General features: G+C 41.7%; 2 protein-coding genes across 2 annotated transcripts in view; one reads left to right on the top strand and one right to left on the bottom strand.

The window, feature by feature from the left end:
* Window positions 1–14,199, bottom strand: part of nt5dc1 (5'-nucleotidase domain containing 1) — a 93,288-nt gene extending 79,089 nt beyond the window's left edge. Inside the window, exons 1-6 of the mRNA XM_034150633.1 lie at window positions 13,821–14,199; window positions 11,123–11,214; window positions 8,177–8,248; window positions 7,984–8,093; window positions 7,366–7,445; window positions 7,193–7,274 (exon numbers count right to left, since the gene is read on the bottom strand). Coding sequence (XP_034006524.1) covers window positions 7,193–7,274; window positions 7,366–7,445; window positions 7,984–8,093; window positions 8,177–8,248; window positions 11,123–11,214; window positions 13,821–13,913 — 529 coding nt within the window. The 5' untranslated portion in view covers window positions 13,914–14,199. The remainder of the gene's footprint in view (window positions 1–7,192; window positions 7,275–7,365; window positions 7,446–7,983; window positions 8,094–8,176; window positions 8,249–11,122; window positions 11,215–13,820) is intronic.
* On the top strand, window positions 1,444–7,076 carry col10a1b (collagen, type X, alpha 1b). The gene is made up of 3 exons (XM_034150632.1): window positions 1,444–1,577; window positions 2,030–2,162; window positions 4,603–7,076. Exons 2-3 carry the CDS (start codon window positions 2,045–2,047, stop codon window positions 6,456–6,458), a joined length of 1,974 nt encoding a protein of 657 aa, XP_034006523.1. The 5' UTR covers window positions 1,444–1,577; window positions 2,030–2,044; the 3' UTR covers window positions 6,459–7,076.
* Window positions 14,200–21,107: the final 6,908 nt, after the last annotated feature.

Below are 21,107 nucleotides of genomic sequence, written 5' to 3'. Positions count from 1 at the left end.
AATTACCTACCCCACCTTTAAGTAATTGTATTTAATGCTACATATACTTCTACTCCACTTTTAGAGGCAAATTTAACTCATAGTTACTTTTTACATGTAAAAACACATCAAATATGATCAAGATGCAGTACTGTACTACAAATATAAGTAGTATTTTACACAGTAAATCCCCATATTGACAATCTACAACATTTAAATGGTCCTGTACATGTACATGTAATTATGGACATGTATTTGTGATAAAAACAGGATAATATAATCTATAATAATACTGTGAAAATAGCCATTATGCATACTGAGAACTTGTACTTTTGATACTTGAAGTATATTTTGCTCATTATATTCTAGTAAAGTAACATTTTCAATTCAGGTATTCAGATTATTTTAAGACCATAGTATTTGTACTAAAGTAAAGAATCTGCATACTTGTTCCGCCTCTGTTAATACATTACATTTCACATTGCAGCTTGATCTACTGCCTTAGTGTATAATCACTATGAATTCCCCTGATCAGAGGATGCCATGTATGCACACATCAGGTACAACAAGCCTGTTCCAGGTTCCTCTGCTGCTCCTCAGAGGATGGGGCCACTCAGAACACCTCTCTACTGCCCCCTGCTGTCTGTAGGCTGCACTGTGGAGCCCGGCAGCACACCACACACCGGTTTGTAAAAATCACAGAGGATAAACAGACAAAACCTGCCAGCATCATGACAGGCTTCACTGCATGAACATTAGATTGGAACACAAACCAAGCCGGTGGTGAGCTTAATGCATCTCAATGAGTGAGGAGTGACTGTCAAACCAAGACGTTTACAAAAAAAAAGGATCCCACTTCTTTCCAGCATGCATTAATAACTGGAAGTCATTTTCGATTGAATAAAAAAGAAAAGTTTGTTACACACAGTCTACCACATCCTCCCCAGATTTGAGTCTTCAGACTGGGGGTCAATATTGTCCGACCGACAGTCTTTACCTTTTCCATAAAAACACCCTGTCACAAGGACTTGGTCAATACAATTATGTGTTTAGCTATGAACAGTTTGTACACCCATGCTAAAAAAGGGCAGTAACACTCCTGACTCATCTGTCATAAAGTGCAAACTCTGAATAATGTGTATGTATGTGAATACAATGTGAATGAATGAACGATGTTAAATTCAAGATCTGAACCTCGGCGTGGCACACATTTAAATGCTGATCACTAAACCAAGTAAAGGAAGCAACTCAATTATACAAAAGTGAATTTGAGAGGAATCCCTTATTGTTGCACCGTACAGACAGAGAGGGGGAGACGGGGAGGAGAGGGAGGCCTGTCACTTCAGGGTGACGGTCCTCCCTCTCAGACATGGCACCCGTCATTAAAGATGACATCAGAGCAGGGAGGGCCCTCCACGTGAGGAACATCATCCCTGATGCTGCAGAGCCGCTCAGTATAAATACGTAGAGCCTGCTGCTGAGGGGAGAAGCAGCTGCCGCTCAGACAGACGACTCCACAACTAAGGATATAACAGCGCAGTGCCGGGACAGCAGCCTCCAGACCCCCCCGCTGTTTCTCTGGAGCATTAACCCACCCGGTAAGGTGTTTTTTGTGATTTGTACTCAGTGCATGGGGGACTCCCAACTGCAGCCTGGCTCTCACTATAGAGGGTCACTGCTGCTGTAATCAGCTCTGTGCTATGGCTGGGTTTCACTTGGAGAGATTTTGTGTTTGTGATGCAATAAGAAAATCCTTATTCAGAAGTGTTCAGATGGATGCTTTCCACAAAGGCTGCTCACTTCAGCCGCCTAAAACTGATAGAGTCAAAAGATCTGGATACATTTAGAAATGAAAGATTCTGATATATATGTGCAGCTATCTCCCCATCCTGTTAGATGACCACTGCACTGCAGTTTCAGAGTGTCAGTGTGCAGAGGAGCAGGTGCAGAGACACTGAGGTTATATCACATGGTGACCTGGTTGCTGTTTGACATTAAACACAAAGAGAGCAACAATGCTTCTTCTCATTATCGAATTCTGTCTTTGCAGGTTGATCTTCCCAAGATGGACCTGAGGGTGACAAGCGTTCTTCTCGTCCTCCTAGCTTTGGCTGAGGCGACCCCTGATAGGTACTACCATGTGCCAAAAGTGAGCAAGGGCCCCTATCCCGTCAAGAGTCACGGTGAGTCACTCAACCTTATATATATATCAGCAATCATGAAGATTTAGTGTTAAGGAGATCTGGTATCTGATCTGAAATGTTTGCAAATACGGAAGGTTCATTTAACTCAGTGAATAAAGCAGGAACATAATCTACTTATGATAAGCATAATAAATACACTCAGCAGAAACTCTATCAGCACCACATATGACATATACAGGTACAGCCTACAATTTCATATAACAGAATGTTTTGAAAATACAACATTCCTCTGTGAATGACCTCAGGAGGCACTGTGATCCACTGGCAAATCCAATTAGGGTAATAACTTAAACCACTGATCTGAAAATCAGGGTAGCCATGTGAACTCTGAAAATATGGCATCGTACTGCATCAGAACCTGATCAATAAGACACATTTCTTAACCGAGTGCAGCTTCTACTCATTTCCCTAATCATCATTATCCCCCAAACTCTGACTCTTCTGTTGTGCAACCTGGCAAACTGTTGGCTCACACACATCAGGTAATGAGGCTTCTAAAACTCTATTAAATGTCATCAAGGTGCACACCCAGCAAGGTCCAGCCCCCCCTCTGATTGGCTGAGAGCAGAAGGCTGTGGTTGAACTGGCTGAACTGCTGTAAATGATTCTAACTGTATCAAGCTGTGAGGTGGGGTACAGCTGTAAAGGGGCACTTGTGCCCTGTATCATTAATGACTAAAAAGGAGAAAAGTCACATCTGCATGTGTCGATAAAAAACATAGCAGTGGTCATCAACTACCAAGATAGTGTATACACTGTATTTTAGATCACAACTAATGATTCAAATGATGTGTTTGACACCTTAACCTTTATTCCAGACGTTTTGACAGAGCTTGTGATGTGGTTTGACTGTGAAAATGAAAATAGAATAGAAAGTCAACAATAAGAGCCCACATTTGACAAATCGCACAAACAGATGCTGTCACCACGTTGCAGGCACGCCCTGACAAAATGCTTTGTGTTATTAAATTCACGCCACGTAATTACAAAGAAAAGAAACACAGACTGCAGAGAAACACTTTCACAAGATCAAACAGTAAATCTAACAAAACACGGTCAGTTTACAGGAGCTTCACGGAATAAAGGGGAGCTTATTAAAGACAGGGAAATGAAGCATAATACGTAATGCTCTGAAGCATAGCAGTGCTTTACAGAGCAGATTCAGATAGTGTGGCCAGTGTGTGGTGCTTTTGGCTGCTAACAAGTCCACTTCTGGCACAAATACCCGTATGGGGTTTCAGGCAGTCTTATGTGGTTTGAAAATCACAGACCTGTAAAAGCATTGTTTTCTCAAAACCCCATTTCAAAGAGAGGCCAACACCATAGGTTTGAGAGTAATAATCATACTTTGGTAGTGATGCATCCACAATTATGGCATAGAAAGGAATGTAGTCTGATAGCTTATTATCAAAGGTCTTTGCTTTGCATAGTTCATGCTGTTTTTAAGTTAGAGTCGGGGTGTAGGAGAGTTTATGTAGGACATAAGATTGACTTCAAACTGAAATTGAACAGACATTTAATGGCAGATTCGTCCCATGTAAATTAGCTTTAAGCTAACGAGCACAGTAAGTCAAATGGCAACATTTACAAATCATTTTGTAAACAGTTCCTCACAAATAAAATGAAATCCTGACAAAGAATTAGGAGAGAAAACAACAAGGGGCTTATTCCCAATCTGACTGTCCCCTTGTTTGAGTCAAATAAGGAAAAACTAGGGGCAAAACTATGTCTTTTCTGCCATATATTGGTTTTATAGGGTAGGGTAATGTTGACTTTAGTGATGAACATAGATAAGTGAGCCATATCCTCGAGTAAAACAAACTGATACTCCAAGTTGGTGTTTATACATGCACTCATTTGACCTTCACCATAAACACTACACTAAATGCATCAGGCGGATGTTGACAACTTGCAGACCACTAGCTATGTGTTCAAGGCCATGGGTAGTGTAGGAAATTGAGGGGTGCAGTAAAGTGAGGGCAAATGCAACTGAAATGCACAGGAGCTGGTGTGTTGCCAGCAAACATAAGCTTGGTGAGAGCATCCCCACAGAACCAGTGGTGTTGTGAAGACTCTCCTGAGAAAAAGGAGCGCTGTCCCCACAACCTGCCTTACTATATTAAGGAGTAGTGTCTTATGGAGTAGAGTACCAAGTTCAACTACCAAGATGGCATCTTATGTAATACAAGTAAAGGCAGAAGGTTCTTCAAGCACTTCTTGATCAAACACACTTATGTTCACTGACAACAACGTGGAATACTGTAAAGAATCCTTTTTACATTAAAGGACATGATTGAGACAACATTGTAAACCTAGTTATAAACATTAAACCAAAAGAGGAAGGAAACAGGGACATCAGGATGTGTGAATCATATTTCCTAAATAATGACGTAAAATATTTTGTTTATGTATTCCCTAGCCGTTGAAGGCCAGCCAGGTCCTGCAGGGTCTCCAGGTGAGCCAGGACCAATGGGACCACCTGGACCTTCTGGGAAGAGTGGTACAGGATATACAGGACCACAAGGCCCAGCAGGACCTCCTGGACCCAAAGGCTACTCTCAACCAGGTAAACCTGGTGCCCCAGGGGGCTCTGGGAAACCAGGTAGCTCTGGCATCCCCGGTCATAAAGGTGAATCTGGCCAAACTGGACCAATGGGTGCCAGAGGTTCACCTGGTCCACATGGAACACCTGGACCTGCTGGAATTTCTTCGGCTGGAAAACCTGGACAAGGTGGCATGCCTGGGGCAATGGGACAGAGAGGAGAGTCTGGTTTAAAGGGACATCCTGGTATTCCTGGTCTTCCTGGCAACAAAGGAGAGAGAGGCATTGGAGTTCCTGGGGTTCAAGGACCACCAGGCACGGTTGGACCAATGGGCCCATCTGGAATGCCTGGCAAGTCTGGAGTTGGTAAACCTGGTGCCACTGGCTATCCTGGAGAACCTGGCAAGAGTGGCACACCAGGAAGAGACGGCACTTCTGGGCCAGTGGGTACGCAAGGACATAAGGGTCATACTGGGGCTCCAGGTACAGGAGCACCAGGGAAATCAGGCCAGAATGGTACCCCAGGTATGCATGGACCTATGGGTGCTAAAGGTCCACAGGGTCCAGCCGGTCAGCCAGGATCCCCTGGCATGCCAGGTGTTGGCAAAACGGGCGAATCTGGAATACCAGGTAGCAGAGGATCCCCCGGTACATCCGGAACCACTGGACAGAAAGGAGAGCCAGGCCCAACTGGTTTTACTGGTCAGCCAGGTGCTCCTGGTCAAATTGGCCCAGCTGGTCCACAAGGTTCAAGAGGATTCCAGGGTGAGGGAGGCCCAGCAGGGCCTAAGGGCGACATTGGTATGGTTGGCGCACCAGGCCCAAGAGGAACCAAGGGTGAACAGGGAGCTCAGGGTTTCACTGGTAAACCAGGTTCCCCAGGTGCAGTAGGTCCTGCAGGACTTCCAGGGCATAATGGTCTTCAGGGTCCAAAGGGTGCACAAGGCCATGGAGGTGCACCAGGAGTCCCAGGCTCAAATGGTGCCCCAGGACCAAAAGGACACACAGGACCTGCAGGAGGACCAGGAAAAAGTGGTGATAATGGAAAACCAGGATCCAATGGACCAGTTGGGCCCAGCGGTCCATCAGGTCTTCCTGGACTTAAGGGTCATCCTGGCCTTCCAGGCCCACCTGGCCCAGCTGGCATGACAGCTAAGGGAATTTCTGGTCCTCAGGGTCCAGCTGGAATTCCAGGTGCCAGAGGTCAAGATGGTCATCCAGGCCCTGGCGGTCCTCCTGGTCCACCTGGCCCAGCAGGAGAGATGATGTACCACCATGAGAAGAGCATGCCAATCAAGTCCCATGAGGTTGTGATGTCCCATGAGATGATGAAGGCCCCAATGTCCGCTTTCAGTGCTGTGCTGACCAGAGCCTACCCCCCATCTGCAACCCCTATTCAGTTCGACCAGATTGTTTACAATGGGGAGAACCATTATGACGAGCACAGTGGTGTGTTTACCTGCCAGGTCCCCGGCCTCTACTATTTCAGCTATCATATGCATGTCAATGGTGCTAATGCATTGGTGGCCCTCTACAAAAACGAGGAGCCAGTTATTTTCAGCTATGATGAGTACAACAAAGGTTTCCTGGATCAGATGTCAGGCAGTACTGTTCTCATGCTGCATGGTGGTGACAGAGTCTATGTTCAGGTCCCTGATGAGGATAGTAATGGCATATTTGCAGCGGATAATGTTCACTGCTCTTTCTCTGGGTTCTTGATTGCCTCAACGTGATTTCAGAAATTCAAATAAATCTCAAAATCTTTCAAAACATTAACAACTCAGAGCAACAGATCAGTATATAAAATCACAAATGTAGTTTTAAAAAATATATATGGTGCTAATTTTCAAGTTTCACTGCCTCATAAAGATCTTTACAAAAAAAATACTTTAATTTTCCAAAGAATTTATCAATTGACAGACCTGGTCTGCTCATTAATGCTGAGTAAAATCTTTAAAAGGATGGTTAAAAATGATCCCTTTTCCCAAGTTAACCATGTGTGTGCCTTTGCCATTTTTAGAAACATGAAACAATATTGGAAGATATGTTAAGTGTTGCTTTACAACTGCCTGTAACATTTACAGCACGTCTTTTATTTGTATTTGTTTTTATTAATGTCTGATGTTTAAGACTTTTTCTGTAATATACAAATACGAGACATGCAAAACTGTTGTACTAAATGTTATTCGAGATCAGCACATTCACACAAGCACTGTGACCAGCAAACCAACACAGCATGAGAATCTCAAACTGCATTTCTTTCCAAAACAATAATGTCCCATTGGATGTGTTAAGTTATGTACCACTTGCTGACCAAAACACAGAATAAAACTTCTAGTTTGAAAAAGAAAGTATTGTGTAAGTTGTTTTTTCTTATTTACAGTATGGGTAATCACATTACTCCTTGTTAAACCATTAGAAATAGGCAACAAATGATATTGTCTGATGTTTGGCATAAAAGGCATACCTTTGAAGGCAGATGTTTTATAATTGTGGTCGATGGCAGCAACCATGTCTTTCCAAAAGTCGGAATTCACCTCGTTTCCTCGCTGTTCACAAAAACATGAATTAACAATTTAATTGTTTTTCCACATGAAAATCTCAACCATTCATTTGAAACCATAAATTATGAGATATTACCTTATGCAACATGTCCACAACTCTTCCGCAGAGGAGAGCCCCTGGCAGGTCAAAGTAGTTGTCATAGAAATAGTATTTTGCTGCAAAGACCAAAGAAAAAGTCTATGAAAACTAGTGACAGGTGATGTGAAGAAAAGGGAAATTCAGAAGCTTTAAGAAGCTTTTTGGTACTTTTTCATAGTCAATGTATAACCTAGAGTAGATGGCGGTCAGCCCACTTTAGAGAAACAGACAGGACTACAGGGAGTGAGCAAAGCAATGTCCTGCTGTGGACAGGGGCAGCAGCATAATGCATTTAAGCAGACTTAGAGATTTGTGGCATTGTTTAACTTTGGTGTTTTGAAGTATTGAAGAGCACAAATGACTAGCCTCATTGACCGTTGCAAAAAGGGCTGTCTGAAGGCAAGATAAAGCAGTAAAAAGATAATAAATAAAGCGTACATTAAAACGGATTAATCTCTTTAGGTGGTAAAAATATGTTTTGCTCCTGCCCCTCGTCTGCCTGTTTCTCCAAACAGTGGCCGTGTATACCGCTGTCTACAGTAGTTCAAACACTGACATCCTTAAAAGCCAACAGCATACAACTATTAGGTATAAAGATGGATACAAACATCATACCGGATCTTGTGAAGGTGGTATTGAGGCTGTTGAAATGCCCCCACTCCCTCTTAGGACCATAATGTTTAATGATGTCTTCCGTGCTGAGGTCATTGGTTCCATGTGTCGCTCTAAAAAAGAAAAAGATAACTATTTTCTAATATCTGTTGATTTGGTTGACGGATTAAATATATTTCATGCACTAAAAGCATACCGCAAGACGGTTCCATCTTCAGCCAGCTTCACAAGGTTTCCATCCTCCAGATCCACCACGAGTCCTTTGAAACTGAACAGAAATGTAACATGTTAGAAAACTTTATAAATCACTTCCCATATACTCAGCTCCTAGAATGAACCACTCAGTGCCGACCAAGCAGGACAACAGAAAGATTAGCTTACTGAGCTGCCACAGTCACATCATTTAAAGTACATTTAACAAAGGTCCCAGCAGGAGTCTAGTAACACTAGACTATCAAATTGTTTTCTTCTTTATTGCAAATACTAGATACCTTACTCTATTTTACTTTAAAATCCTACAGAGGTATTCATCTAAGAGCAAAACATATTCTTTGGTTTAACTTCTCTCCTTGGTTGGTCACAAGAAGACTTCATTTTATTCATAGGGTCAGAAGCCAAATGTCTGTGAAGCACTGGAGCTTAGAGTAGGTCCTGAGTGCGTTCAGTCAATTTGCTTCGGTTTATGTGGTGCATACAAAGACAACCAAAAAATAATACGTAGCAAAACAAAATAAAATAAAAATAAGACTGTTATAACAGCTATTTAAAAAAAAATATTTTAAGACTATTGTAACAAATTTAAAATAAATACAATATTTACACAAAATATAATAATCTGAGAAACTGAGTAAAGTCAAATATAATCAAATATGATAAATACTACATACAATATTCAAGGTGGAGAGCTGTGATATAGGGCCTTCTGTGTTTTAGACCCACTGAATCAAAGTGAACTCATCCCTTCCATAGAAATGTTTTTGGAGTTGTTGTTTGAACTCATTCTACTTCCTGATGGCTCAGGACCCCAATAACATAGGGAGCACAAACAGATCAGGCATAATGACACAACCATGGCACACAGCATAATTGTTTCTGAACAGTTACTAAATCAGCCTACTATCACCTAAAGAACATATCTAGGATTAAAAGACTAATGTCACAGCAGGATTTTGAAAAACGTGTCCATGCTTTTATCTTCAGTAGACTCGACTACTGTAATGGTGTCTTTACAGGCCTCACTAAAACATCTATTAGAAAGCTGCAGCTGATTCAGAACGCTGCTGCTCGAGTCCTCACTGACACTAAGAAAGTGGATCACATCACATCACTGTTCTGAAGTCTTTACACTGGTTCCTCACTAACACTAAGAAAGTGGATCACATCAGTCCATTTCTGAAGTCTTTACACTGGTTCCTCACTAACACTAAGAAAGTGGATCACATCACTCCTGTTCTGAAGTCTTTACACTGGTTCCTCACTGACACTAAGAAAGTGGATCAGTCCTGTTCTGAAGTCTTTACACTGGTTCCTCACTAACACTGAGAAAGTGGATCAGTCCAGTTCTGAGGTCTTTACACTGGTTCCTCACTAACACTGAGAAAGTGGATCAGTCTTGTTCTGAGGTCTTTACACTGGTTCCTCACTAACACTGAGAAAGTGGATCAGTCCTGTTCTGAGGTCTTTACACTGGCTTCCTGTCTGTCAAAGAACTGATTTCAAAATACTGCAGCTGGTTTATAAAGCTTTGAATGGTTTAGGCCCAAAATACATTTCTGACCTACTGCTAAATGATGAACCATCCAGAACTCTCAGGTCTTCAGGGACGAGCCTACTTTCTGTCCCCAGAAAGCAGGGTTCAGTTATTATGCTCCAAACATCTGGAACAAACTCCCAGAAATCTGCCGGTCCGCTGCAACTCTGACTACTTTTAAATCCAGGCTGAAGACTATTCTTTTTAAAGATGCTTTTAATTGAACTATCCATATCTCAGACTGCACTGTAACTTTTATTCATGTATTTATATATTAGCTTGTTTTATGTTTATTTTATTCTCTTTGCTTTTAATGCCTGTTTTTAAATGCCATTATAATGTGTTTCCGCTGCACTATTTCTAAATGCTCTTAATGTCTTTCCTTTGTGTAAAGCACTTTGCATGCCTTGTGTTGAAAGGTGCTGATTAATCAAATGGCCTTGCCTTGCCTTAAACAACGTATTTATTTAAAAAGGTATAAATAACCTTTGAATTTATTACTGATTGTAATTAGGGAATTAGTTTGAACATGATTAATACTAAATATGATACTAGTCTTTGTCATTAAAAAGGTTGTAGATGCTCTGGTTGCACCCCCTTATTACGAGTCATTCTGCTTTGCCTACTCTAAAGTAACCAAGAGCCTGAAGGACACTCTTCAATAATTCCTCACATCTTGATTAAACCAATATGATGACTAAGACTAGATTTTCTTGATGCAAATAAACTTGAGTATGCTAATATCACCTTTTCTAGAGACTCTGACTCTTTTAGTCCATTTTAACCTTTTTATTTCTATTTGACTGAAGTCACACATATGGTCTGTTGCTTTCTATAACAATCAATCAAATGTGATTTATATAGCCCAATTACACAAATTACACATTTGTTTCAGGGGACCCTTTCTTTCCCAAAAAAAGAAAAGAAAAACCCCACGATTACCAGGGAACAGTTTTGAAACCTCGGTGAGAGCAACAGAGGCGGGAACCCTCTTCCAGGACGGACAGACGTGCAACAGATGCCTTCTTTTGTTGTAGATATGATCATTGAATCATGGGTGTACATCAGTAGCATAAGCTAAATGTAACTTTTGATAAGGCTGTCATATCCAGTCTGACGGTGATTGTGTAGTAGAAAAATAATGCAAACAACATTTCACTCCTAGATTTGAGGAAGGATTATAATAGTGTGGGACTGGCAGAGACACGCACAATGGACACATTAATGGACACTTGTGGTAGAAAACAAAGAGTAAGGCACATTTCTGAGCGATGAATTGCAATATAATCATAGAATTCAATTATTTTTAGCTTTATGTATTAGATGTAGTTCTATCCCTTTAGATCAACAGGTACTTCCTGTAGACATCAGCTGCTGCAGTTGCTGACTCACCAGAAGTCCCAGGTAGCAGGAGTGAGGTTCAGCAGGTCCTTGTCATAGCCTTTATGCTCCACCAGATACCTGGCAAAGCTCTCATAGATCAGCTGCAGAAACAAAGAGGACATCATAAGACCACCACACCACCAAATACTGAGCAGCACAGTCTTAATGCAAATGACAAGGAGGTGTCACTGAATATCAGGAATACTTTCTGCAAGGAGGGTTTCTCTGGTTGGAGGTGTAATGAGAAGACTTTCCAATAATGTTCACAATCAACTATATAAGACACCAGTAATGCTTTTGTTTCATTATTTGTAAAACACAGCATTGACATACTATCATTGTCATCTTATAACATTTGAATGGTGAACATGGTAGCTCCCAATTCTGACATCCAACAGACACAAAGAAACTTTGATAGGAGTCACGTTTGTGTGCTCACACTGTTTTCTTTTTTAGCCATTTCAACATGTAACTTAAAATATACTCTCTAACTTTATCTGTGTGCACACTGTTAGGTGCTGGCGAGTACGGTTTTTAAGGCTGAGAGTAATTACAGGATAGGCTGTTCATTCACTTTGGTTTGGTCATTATGCATTACGCATTGGTCTTTAATAACACTTGGTTAAAAGAGAAGTCTTGTGCATGGTTGCCTGCAGTAGTGTAAAGTAACTAAGTAGATGTACTAGTACTGTACTTGAGTACAATGTTAAGAGACATGTACTTTACTTGAGTGTTAGAATTGGTTGCTACTTTGTACTTCTACTCCACTACATTTCAGAGGTAAATGGTGTACTTTTCCTCCACTACATGTATTTAATACCTTTAGTTACTTCACAGATGTGGATGAATGATGTGAAATATAATCAAGTGTTGAATCAGACTTTAGTTCCACCTGGAGTAAATTCACAAGCTACCCTGCAGTATACAAAGTCATTCAAACTAGCTGCACCTTTACCAGCTTTGAGAACACTTTCATGATCAATCATTATAAAACATATCATATATATTATTCTGAAATGGACCAATCTGCACAATCACTACTTTTACTTTTGGTAATTTAAGTAATACTTTTTTACTTTTACTTGAGTAACATTTTGAATGCAGGACTTTTACTGTAACAGAGTATTCCTACACTCTGTTACTTCTTCTTTAACTTAAATGGGACCTATCATGCAAAATGCACTTTTGTACGTCTTTTATACATGAATATGTGTCCCCGGTGTTCCAGGGAACTCACCAAGTGTCAGAAAACACAACCCTCTCTATTTTCCTCCATACCCAAATCTCTAAAAAAGGGGCTGCAACGGATCTGATCAAAACTGATCCAGATTTGAACACTTTACTGATGTCAGTAAAGTGGCGCTACGGCTATTGGGCCAACTCTCCACCTATCAGGGGAATGTGGGGTTGGGCCACGGCCGGCCATTGCCGCTCGAAAGCGCTGGAGAGGCTGTAGTACATATGCCAGGCCTGTAAGTGGCACTGTAGTCTGCCACAAAAGCAGCGAAGAAGACCTCCCGCGCATGGTTACCATGGTTACCCTTCTGTTTATTCTCCGCTGTGGCTTTTTTTCTCCCTCCCCGAGGCAAGCGTTTGCTCCCGCTGCTTTAATTCAATGCAATCCCTCCCCGTCGAGTCAAGCACTGTAATTCTCTCCGGTTAGTCCACCAGCAGATGACAAACACCCACCTCTCCGCCTCTTCCAAGGAACGAGGGGACCGTGCGGCAGAGTTTCAGTTAGGTTTTCTTTCGCCGGTCAAGATGTCCGTTAAAGTTTAAATCTTCCGGACAAAATTTGAAAAGTGCCGGTCAAAGGTCTTCTTTGTTATTTATTGAGCTTTAAAACAAATGAATAACGACTCTATAGGCCTATAATAATATAATAAAACACGGAGGACGGAGATCTATTTTTCTCCCCCTCTTCTGACTTCTCCCCTCTCCTGCAGGGGGGCGTGGTCAGCTGCAGCTCACAGAATCAGCCCCGTAGACAGCAAACAGTAAATAGAGCGAAATGAGGCATGGCTAAAATGCATGATCTGTTTGGTATTTTGAAAACAAAAACGTATAAATATACCTTATATAGGTATGGCCCTACAATATATCATTTAAATATAGCATGATAGGTCAACTTTAAATACCGGATATAAGGACTTCTTCCACCTCTGGTTGCCTGTATAGGGACAGCTTTACAGATAAAAGTCCCATCAGTGGAACAGAGAAAGCGTTATTGAGCTTCCCTCTCTGGTTCTCTGTATGAAGTGCACTGACAGGATTAGTAGACCCACATGTGACACACAGCAGAGAGCAGACATGATGAACCCAGGCCGGATGAACAGGCTGGGGTCCAGGGTTCGGTCCCTGTGTCACAGGATCCAGCCACGCTTTAGGCTGCGGTGATTTGAGCTTCTAATAATAGTAACGCAATATGATATGGGAAGCTTGTGTTGCTAATAGGCCCCAGAGAGGATTTATAGACATGGAGGATCATCACGGCCAACCTGTGAGTCCTGCAGCATCAGGAGCCTCCATCACCGTGCACAGCACACATCCCTCCATTCACCTCACACTCTGAAGCCATTGTCCACACACTGTATCCGTGCAGGCAACACACAATTGACAAGAGGTCGAAGAGCGTATTGACGTGCTATTTTTAATCCAGATGTGTTGCGGGTCGAAGCCTCGCGGCCACCGTCCGGCTATCACTCACCCTGGAGGTCTCCTTCAGGTGGTAGCGGCACAGCGTGTGGTCCAGGTCGAAGCCGATAACATCACTGTCCGCCAGGCTGAAGTATTCCGTCATTGTAACAGAAGCTCCGGAGCCCGACGACAGCCACACAGCAGCACGCGACCACTGATGTGTCACTGCGGTCTGTGCACGCGCCTCTCGTGCTGCGTTTACGGTAGCGAGAATACACTTCGGCGCTTTCTTAATCCGAATCAGTTATCCGTGAACGGTTAATAGGTTGTTGCCCGTATGCAGCCAGAAGTGAAACTCCTGCTGTGTTCCAGAAGAAGGCGGCAGAGGGGCGAGCGCGGGAGCGTGCAGTGCTTCCGGGTGGATAACGAAACCGTAACCCACAGTGTATGTGCGCAAAATATATTTCAGAGAGAATTCAATTATTCAGGGCCGGATCAAATTGCTCAGATGCCCGGGGCTCAGCGTTAGAGCTGCAGCATCAGGGGGGTAACAGATAAGAAGCCTTGATCATTCTATCTACTCTATGGGCTGTTGCATACTTGCCAACAGACCCGGCGCCGTGGGATGGCCATCTCCTACTTGATCTCTTGGGCTGTAATTAGGGCCCGAGCACGAGCGCTAGGACCCAACGGCGTCCTAGCACGAAGTGCGAGGAACCTATTGTTATTGGAGGAATTCTTCTTATTATGGTGCTGGCGTTTCCTGTTTTTGAGGTCTTTATGATGCTTCGAAAGTTGTATAATTTTGCACGGATTCCAGGATCGGTGAAAAATTCAATATTCTGGAGTCAATGTGTTCAAATTGTCCAACATGCTCTCTAGCGCCACCTATGGCCATTTCCATTTTTGGAAAGATGTACAAAGTCGCACCGTAACTCCAAATGACCTGAAATTTTGCACACTTATTCGGGTGGACCTGCTCTACATATAATCTCCTTGAACCCCTAAACTCCGCTACTTTATTTTTTTTTAAATTAGTATAATTTTAAAAACACTTAAATATTCACTTAAATTTCAATTTTTTGTTTTTCAACACCAAACTTAGTATACAGCATCGTTGGAGGGTCAGACACATTACCGTAGAAAGAGCATGTTAACACGATAAATATTGCCGCCATGAATCAAAACGTACTCGCAAAAAGGCGGGGCTTAGATAGAAATGCTCATAACTCATCAACACTGTATCCAAAAAACACACATTTTGGTGGTAAGGTTCAGTCTGTATTGGGGAATAGGCACAAAAAGTAATTTTCATTTTGGACTATAGGGGGCGCCAAAAACATGACAAATGTATAACTCAAGAACTGATGGACGAAATAATTTTTTTATTTTTTAGACATACTCTGGGGGTGAGTATAAACTTATATTTAAAGTTTTGCAACGAATGACAAATGTGGGCGTGGCCTGTACTTTTTTTTTTATGACGATGTGCTAAAATGTGCTTCGGAACGCAAAACTTGGGACACACGTCAAAGCCCACGACCTTTTCGAGAATGTAAAAAAAAACGTAATCTTTCAAAAAAACTGCTCACTAGCGCCCCCTATTGTGTGGTAGTCACATATAGTTTCTCAGAACTTCACGAATTTTGGCACACACATTCCTCATGGAATTGCGGACATATTACTAGTTTGGTTCGTGGAGGTCGTAAGCTAACAGCGAATACACAATTTTTGACGATTTACATGTCGCAAATTGCTCCAAACTGCTCGGATATAGTTTTTCCGATATTGACGAAACGCTGTATACACATTCCTATTATGATTGCACACATATTTCAAATTGCCTTCCATTAGCCCCGCCCCTCAGGAAGTCGGCCATTTTGAAAAATGTGCGTTTTTCATGCATTTTAAGCACATTCTTGCGAACTCCTCCTAGGGGAATGATCGGAAAAATTCCAATCCAGGACAAGTTCAGCCCCTATCCAATATGATACTTAATTGCAGAGCACATTTGTGAAAAATCACTCGTGGAGGTCGTAAGCTAACAGCGAATACACAATTTTTGACGATTCACAATGTCGCAAATTAGTCCAAACGACTCGGATATAGTTTTGCCGATATTCACGAAACGCTGTATCCACATTGCTATTATGATTGCACACATATTTCAAATTGCTTTTCATTAGCCCCGCCCCCCAGAAAGTCGGCAATTTTTCATGCATTTTAAGCACATTTTTGCTAATTCGTCATAGGGAAATGATCGAAAAAATTTCAATCTAGGGCAACTTAAGCGCATATCCAATGTGATGCTACATTGCGAAGGAATAGTCGATCGCTTGAACATGGAGCTCGTAAGCTAACGGAGAATGTACCATTTTTGACCATTTATATGTCAGATACTACCTTAGACCCGCCTGTCTGCCCGGCACATCAACTCTCACACACACAAACAGACACACAAACACACGCACACACACACACACACACACACACACACACACACACACACACACACACACACACACACACACACACACACTCACCTACTGTTTGTCCAACAACGCCCTTTGCTGGCGGCATATTCATTACAACAGACACCTATACACTCCCTAACCCTAACCCTAACCCTACTGTTTATTTGTAGATATCTCCTAAAGCCTACAAGTAAAGTGTGTAATGTAGGCCTGTTACATATATTATTGAGCGATATATATTATACACACTGTTCTGCTTTCTGCACTGACCTCAGCAGCTGTTCTCACTGTAAACATCGCGTCACAATGAAAGCAGTTGTATAATAAATAGCCTAACATCCAGGGGAGATGTGATTAGTGAGTAAGCAAACGGTAAAGGGCAGAAAGTCTGATGCACATTTGATCATCTTAAATAACTTATAATCACAACGGGAACAGTTTGCAGAGCTGTGCTTCGTTGACATACAGTAAGTCAAAAATTATAGAAATGACAAACGGCTCATTTCCGAGGACTCGCGCGCGTCTGCTTGACGCCGGGACGACCGGCCGCCCTCCCCGACAGACGCACGGACGCGAGGGCCCGCTCATCACTGTGCGCACTTCTGCAACCGCAGTTTTAATTATTCATTGATTCATAGAAAATATGGTCGTTACATTTTTGATAATATATGAAAATGTCTTCATATAATTATCTGTGTGTGCACACACACACACACACACACACACACACACACTCAAACACACACACACACACACACACACACACACGCACACACAGCAGCAGCCCTCTACTTGCTACAAACTTAAATATGAAAAGGTTCAACTACGCACACACATCATCTCGGCTCGCGCAGCACGCTCACAGGCATAGATTGCGCAATAATGTATTGCGCACCTTGGAGGTGCAGTGCAGGCATATTGTCATTCAAGAGATGCGTAGTTATTTTGGAAAACATGTTTTTCTTTTAGCCTATTTACCTCGTTAACGTAAATAATACTCATTACATTGACACATGCATTATTTGTGATTAAAATAATGGTTGTTGGTAATGTATTAGCGACCCCCACAGATGTATGATTTCACTGCGTCTGTGGGAGCTCAGACCCCTCCTTATGGGAGCTCAGCTCCCTTTGGCTCCCACATAACTCGAACCCTGCCTATTATGCTATATTGGAAAAATATATTGTAGGGCCATACCTATACAAAACATGTCTGTGAAGTTTTTTGCTTAAAATACCAAACAGATCACCCATTGTAGCCATGCCTCATACTGCTCATACCCCTCTTTTGCAGCCCTGTTATGGCGCATTTCCATTGCAGCGCGTAGCTCGCTTTAAGCGTGCCGTGTCGTGCCGTCCCCTTTTTTGGTTGTGCTTCCACTAGGCCTCGTTCCGGCGCGGCACGGCGCGGGGCCACTTTTTCCCCTCTTTTCTGGCCCTAGAAAATTGTGGTTCTATCGGGGCCAACAAACAGGGCTGAGTCGGGCTGAGTATGCTAAACTAGAGAGGAGCGCTGGCAAGAGGGCTAGAACTACAACAAGATGGACATATTTGACCGTGATTTAATTGTAATACACGTTTCAAAATGATGCCGAAGTAACAACATACTGATACCGGTTAGTAAAAACCATGAATTAATGCTTTGTCAAGTCTGCAGACAGACGGCAGGCGAAAAACCTTTTAAAATTCGTGTTTTTCTAGATGGAGATTGGCTAAGCTAACGCAGTATATGCCCCGACCGTCCACACTCACAACAACGGCCTATACAGACATAAATAAAGCAGCGACTGTATTCACCATGACACAGGCAGTCTGTGGTGTGTACTTGTTTAACTTTTGTCGAGTTTCTGAACATATATAAGGAGCTGTGAGCTCTGAGTGCTCACAGCTAACGGCTGTGTTGTGTTTCTGGATTTCTCATTGAAGATGACGTCACGGCTCCGCCTACACTGCGTTACTATAGTAACTACCCCAGTTCCTAAACTGTAATGGAAGCGCAGCATGAAGTGAGTCGGCCCTGTTAAGGCCCAACGCGGCCAAGCCGTACCGAGCCGTACCGAGTGTGGCCGAGGCCGACCGTGTAGTGGAAATGCGCCATTAGAGAAACGCGGAATTTGGGTCCTTAGCTTGAAAAAAGAAGAAAAAAAAAGGGGGCGGAGTTCTATCAGAATTCTATTGGAGATAAAGTTAAATTCTGCTGTGATAAAATGCCATCCTGTTCTAAACCACATCAAGGATTATTTCTGAAACAGTATGGAGCTCAAATGCTTTTTCTCTTGCGGGTTTATCACAAGGTGAGTTCCTTTTTTTTTCCTGCTTTTTAAACACATGTGCTCTCCAGTACAGGTTAGCTCTGAGTGTTAGCGAGGCTTGCTAATGTAAACAAAGACGAGATTACGTCCAAAACCCGTCAGGCATTGTTTCTGATAGCAACTTTCTGTGGGTCCGCCGCCAATTTGACGTCATATCGGCAGCAAATCTGTATACGCTCGTTGTACCCCCGTTTTTAAAAGATTTGGGTACGGAGGAAAAGAGAAAGGGTTTTATTTTCTGACGCTGCGTGAGTTCCCCGACGCACCGGGGACACATATTTATGTATAAAAGACATCAAAAAGTGCATTTTGCATGATAGGTCCCCTTTAAACTATACAGGTCCAGCCCACCCTTACAAAAAAACACTATAGTATTACTATTAAGAATTACTATAGAAATACCACAAAAAAACTATCAGTATTTTCTATATTATTTCTATGGTTTTTTGGAACACACTATAGAGAATTACTTTAGTAATACTATAGAGTTGGCTATGGTGATCTTATAGTGAATCTATAGTTAATTAGCTTGAATAATTATGTTGTCATCCCTATAGTAAGTATGGTATCAACAAATAAAAGTTAGCAAGCAGAGCAGTTTCAATTTGAAAGATAGGGACTTTATTAACAAAATAAAATACTTTGTTCACAGAATATGAATATGAATAACTTAACCTGTTAAGCCCTGAGCCTGTTTTTCAGGTCTCAGGCTCGAAAATGACATTCCCAGAACAAATGATATCTTCCCTTCTAAAAGGGTTAAATTAATAATTTTTTTCTCAAAGTAATGATAAACCTGTGAGTTGGATGTAGAAATGTCAGAACAATATAGATGTTTTTTATTTTAAAGAAAATTCAGATTTTACATAGTAAAAAACTGTAAATTATAGTGTCCGTCCAAAAATAATTTTTTACTTATAGTGAAAACTACCCTTGGATGATGGTAAGGTAGACTAAAAGCTTTAGGAATCCAAAGTACAACGTATAATAAGTACCCTGTATCAAGATTGATGCAAAACAAGTGACATTTGACCTTTTTAGAGAGGTTTAGCCAAAAACACTCCACCTCTGAGGTGATTTGGGTAGAAATGTTTTTTTTTCCATATCTCTGGCCCCCCTTTGTCGATTTTGATGTTTGACACCTCTTTCTGACCGTTAGAGCCAATAGAATCGAAGGGGGAGTCCCCCACACACACTCATTGTAAAACAAAAAGGTGGGGGCTTTGCGCATGTAATTTTGCATTAGAGTGAAACTATCTCTCGCTCTGACATCTAGAAACGGAAAAGCAGTCTCAATGCTCATGAATTATCAGAAATCATTTCAAAGGGACACATACACATTGGATTAACCTATGGATTAACTTCAGCCGCGTTTTTATCGTTTTAATGCCATTGAAGACCACTTTGGAGAGACTACAGAGCCAAGGTAAGCATGTTAGCATTTTTAGCTACCTAGCGCCACATGTTTTGATGTCTGTTTTTGTTTATAACGTCGCGATTTAGTATAATTCAGTGATAATGAGGGTACCCTTCGATTCTGTGTCACCTCACGATGTGAAACGAGGTCATGGATGTGGAGAAAAGATAAATAATAAGGTTTTGTGAGTGATTTTCGGTGCAGTAATCTGTTAGCATTTTTCGCTTGTTGCTAATTCAGAGGCTCAGTGTTAGCATTGTGGGTTTTCTTTTGAAAAATAAATAAAAAGGATCAGTTAGATGAGTTTCTTCCCGTTACATGGATATAAAACATTCATAGTTTATTAAATGAACATGCCCTCAGACACTGTTTCCTGCAAGATGTTGCGGCAGTGCCCCGGTACCGGGGTCTCTCGGGCTTAACAGGTTAAATGTAAAAAATTGTACAAGAACAATTTCAGGCCCGAAACAGAAATGGTTGGGCAATGGAATTAAGGGAAAACGTGTCCCAACCCCTATATATAAACACATTTCACATTCATATACTTCTTACAACCCATGCCTCTCTACCAAGTCAGAGATGCAAACTTTGACAAGTTTGAGCCTGGTCTTCTCGGTAAGAATGCCATTAGTTTGCAGTTCATCAGTTACTTCTGGAATGTTCTTCTTAAGTAGATCACTAAGGCCATTCAGAAGAACTGGTTCTTGTGTAGGCTGAACAAAACAATACAAGCAAGCACAGCACAAAGTAAAGTTCTGGCCTGTGTGATTTTTGAAACACAATTTAAGTTTGACAGACTTCTCTTAGGACAGGCTGAAGATCCGGTGCTTCAGAAAAGTGCATTTGGAATCTGTCAAAGTTACTTATGTTCTCACTATCAATATCTATAAACTCTTGGAAGTCTGTGTTGCATTTTAAAATCCTATCAAGGACAAATCCAAATTCACCTGTTACTTCCAGGAGATTGTTTGTGCTTTGGACACTGTAGATTTTTCTTTTAATTTCCTTTCCATTCTTAAATGAAATTGCAAGGACTTTAACAGATTCCTGCTGCTCATTCCCGCTCCCTGTAATTATAAGAAAAAGACTAATTAATCCTGATGTTGACTAATCATATTATGCCAGATTAAATGAAATTCCATCATCTATCATCT

Source organism: Trematomus bernacchii, unplaced genomic scaffold (assembly GCF_902827165.1).
Source record: "Trematomus bernacchii unplaced genomic scaffold, fTreBer1.1, whole genome shotgun sequence".
Classification (NCBI taxonomy): Eukaryota; Metazoa; Chordata; class Actinopteri; order Perciformes; family Nototheniidae; genus Trematomus; species Trematomus bernacchii.
Note: the sequence above shows the minus strand (reverse complement) of the source record. Positions and strands in the feature narration are given on the sequence as shown.